The 2,528-nt window shown below is 37.1% G+C and overlaps 1 protein-coding gene across 1 annotated transcript; it reads right to left on the reverse strand.

Moving 5' to 3' along the window:
* Positions 1 to 1,696: 1,696 nt before the first annotated feature.
* On the reverse strand, positions 1,697 to 2,528 carry FOMMEDRAFT_55305 (DNA/RNA polymerase; the record flags this gene model as incomplete). Its single annotated transcript, XM_007272309.1, has 1 exon — positions 1,697 to 2,528. A coding segment is annotated over one exon (832 nt), but the record flags the coding sequence as incomplete, so codon positions are not given.

Raw genomic sequence — 2,528 nt, forward strand, 5'->3', positions numbered from 1 at the left:
GGTAATTCTTGTTCTAAGTAGAAACATACACTAGATTGTTTAATTCAAAGGAAGAGGGTCATCTGTGTCTATTAGCATGTCTAGTTTGCTTTACCCTTGCCTGAAGGATTGTATTGTGTGCCTGTAGTATTGCATCCTTTACTTTCTGAGTGTAAGTCCTTACTCTAGGATATTCATCCTTCCTAGGGTTGTTCCATATCAAGTTCCTTGGCATCCTGCTGGTATTAAGAAAGAATGGTGCATATCCTGTAGTTTCTGACCTTACTGTATTGATAGCATACTTGATCATAGGTAGTTTATGTATCCAATCCTTTTGTTTAGGAGAAATACACTGTCTGAGCATCTGAGTAATTGTTCTGTTCATTCTCTCAGTCAATCCATTGGTCTGTGGATGATATGCACTCAATAGCTTCAATTTAATACTTATAAGTTCATGTAATCTTCTCCAAAACGTACTGGTGAATAGGGAATCACAGTTGCTAACAATGTAATTAGGCAGTCCATACAGTTTATAGACATTTTCAAATACTATCTCTGCAATTTCTCTTGCTCTGTACGTTTGCCTAGTAGGAATAATGTGTACCATACTAGTTAATAGACAAATAACTGTACAAATCATATTGAAAGGTCCCAAACAGTTCTTTGATTCAGGAAAAGGTCTAACAAAGTCCATTCCTATGCCTTCCCAAGGCCTATTAGGTACTGAGAGTGGATGTAGTAAACCAAACGGTTTCTGATTGTTAGGTTTGCTGATCTTGCATGTATGACACGAATCACAGTAGGAATTAATGTCTATGATCATATCCTTCCACCAAACTTGTTCTCTAAGGTATGAAAGTGTCTTTTGCAGTCCTAGGTGTGCCAAAATAGAATGTGCATGCTCTATTACAATTTCCCTAGCGTTTCTGTTGTGTATTAGAATTCTAGGTATGTAAAGTATGTACCTCTCACCCTCCTGGCAAAATATGAGTCCATTTTCGACATGAAAATTCTGGAAGTGCTTCGGATCTTGTAATATCTGATTGAAGAAGCTATCCTCATGATATCTGCCTTTGAGACATTCCAGGAATTGTAAATCCAGTGAAGATTGAGCTATAATATCAGGTAATTGAGGTTCAATCGAGTTCCAGAGTTGATCAGTAGTGTTCTTTAGTACTGGGACGTTCTGATCATTAATTTCTGATCTAATATCATTGTCTGAATGTCTGTATCCTTGTGTATTACTTCCAGTGTCTGGTATGTTTGTAGGTGAATTTATTTCATGCAAATCTGATTGTTCAGTGTCCTGAGGCAGTGTTTCCAATACCTCACTGTGTGTGTCTGTTTCCTGATCTTGCTCTACATTCTCTAGTATTGTAAACCAGCTTCTAGTCCTTGTAGCAGGCCCACCCTCTGTTTGGAGGTTTGTCTGTGAGTTTCTAGCATGTCTGGTAATTAATCTAGCCTTTCTGCTGTGCAGTCAACTTGCAATCAATCCTCAAGGTAAAGTTTTCCTTACTACTGCTAGTCTAGCCTCAATATATACAGTATCCTGTATCTCTAACAGCTGTGAAATGTTATTCCTGACTTGATTAATCCTTGATAGATTATTGTCATTGAGTTGTAATGTATATTCTTGCTGAGATTGAGTTGTTCCTGGTAAATCTCCTGAGTATATGTGTGATAATGTGTCTGCAAGAATGTTTGTAGTGCCTGGAATGTATTTTACAATGAAATCAAAGTCTGATATCTTCTCTAGCCATCTGGCTTGTCTTCCACTTAATACTGGTTGCCTTAGAATGTGTTCTAACACTCTATAATTGGTATACCAAAAGAAATGCATTCCTTGTAGTAGATTCTTGTGTCTTAGCATAGTTTCTACTCCTGCTAGTAATTCTACATTGTGTACTAGGTAATTCTGTTGTGCAGGGTTTAATTTCACTGAGAAAAACACTGCTATCTTGGAATCTTTCCAATCATGACCTTGGCTGACTATTCCTCCAATTCCTGAAGCTGAAGCATCTGTAACAATGTTGATAGGTGGTGCATTCTTACTGTAGTCCAATACTATCCTGTGATTATGCCTGAAATCTGATACTAGCTTTACTATTTGATCAAACACTTGCTGTTCAGTGAATGTCCATCTGAAAAATGTGGTTTCTCCTGCAATCTTTGATAAAATACCTGTAGAAATGTGTAATTGAGGTATATTGGGTGCTAAATACCCTACTGATCCTAAGAAACCTTGTAACAAATCTTTATTAGTAGGTACTTTCCATTGTTGAATAGAATCGACTTTATGAGGGTCCATTCTAATACCTTGATCATCAATAATGTGGCCTAGTATCTTCAATTCTTTCTGGAACAATTGCATCTTATGTTCACTGAGGTAGAATTTCTCTTTGTGTAATATATCAATGACAGTTCTGAGATGTTGCATATGATCCTTAATTGTGTCTGAATAAATCACTAAGTCATCTAGGTAGATATCCATCCAGTCACCCAAGTAAGGCTGGAAAATGTGGTTCATTAATGCTTGATAGGTGGCT

This window comes from Fomitiporia mediterranea (genome assembly GCF_000271605.1).
Source record: "Fomitiporia mediterranea MF3/22 unplaced genomic scaffold FOMMEscaffold_935, whole genome shotgun sequence".
NCBI lineage: Eukaryota > Fungi > Basidiomycota > Agaricomycetes > Hymenochaetales > Hymenochaetaceae > Fomitiporia > Fomitiporia mediterranea.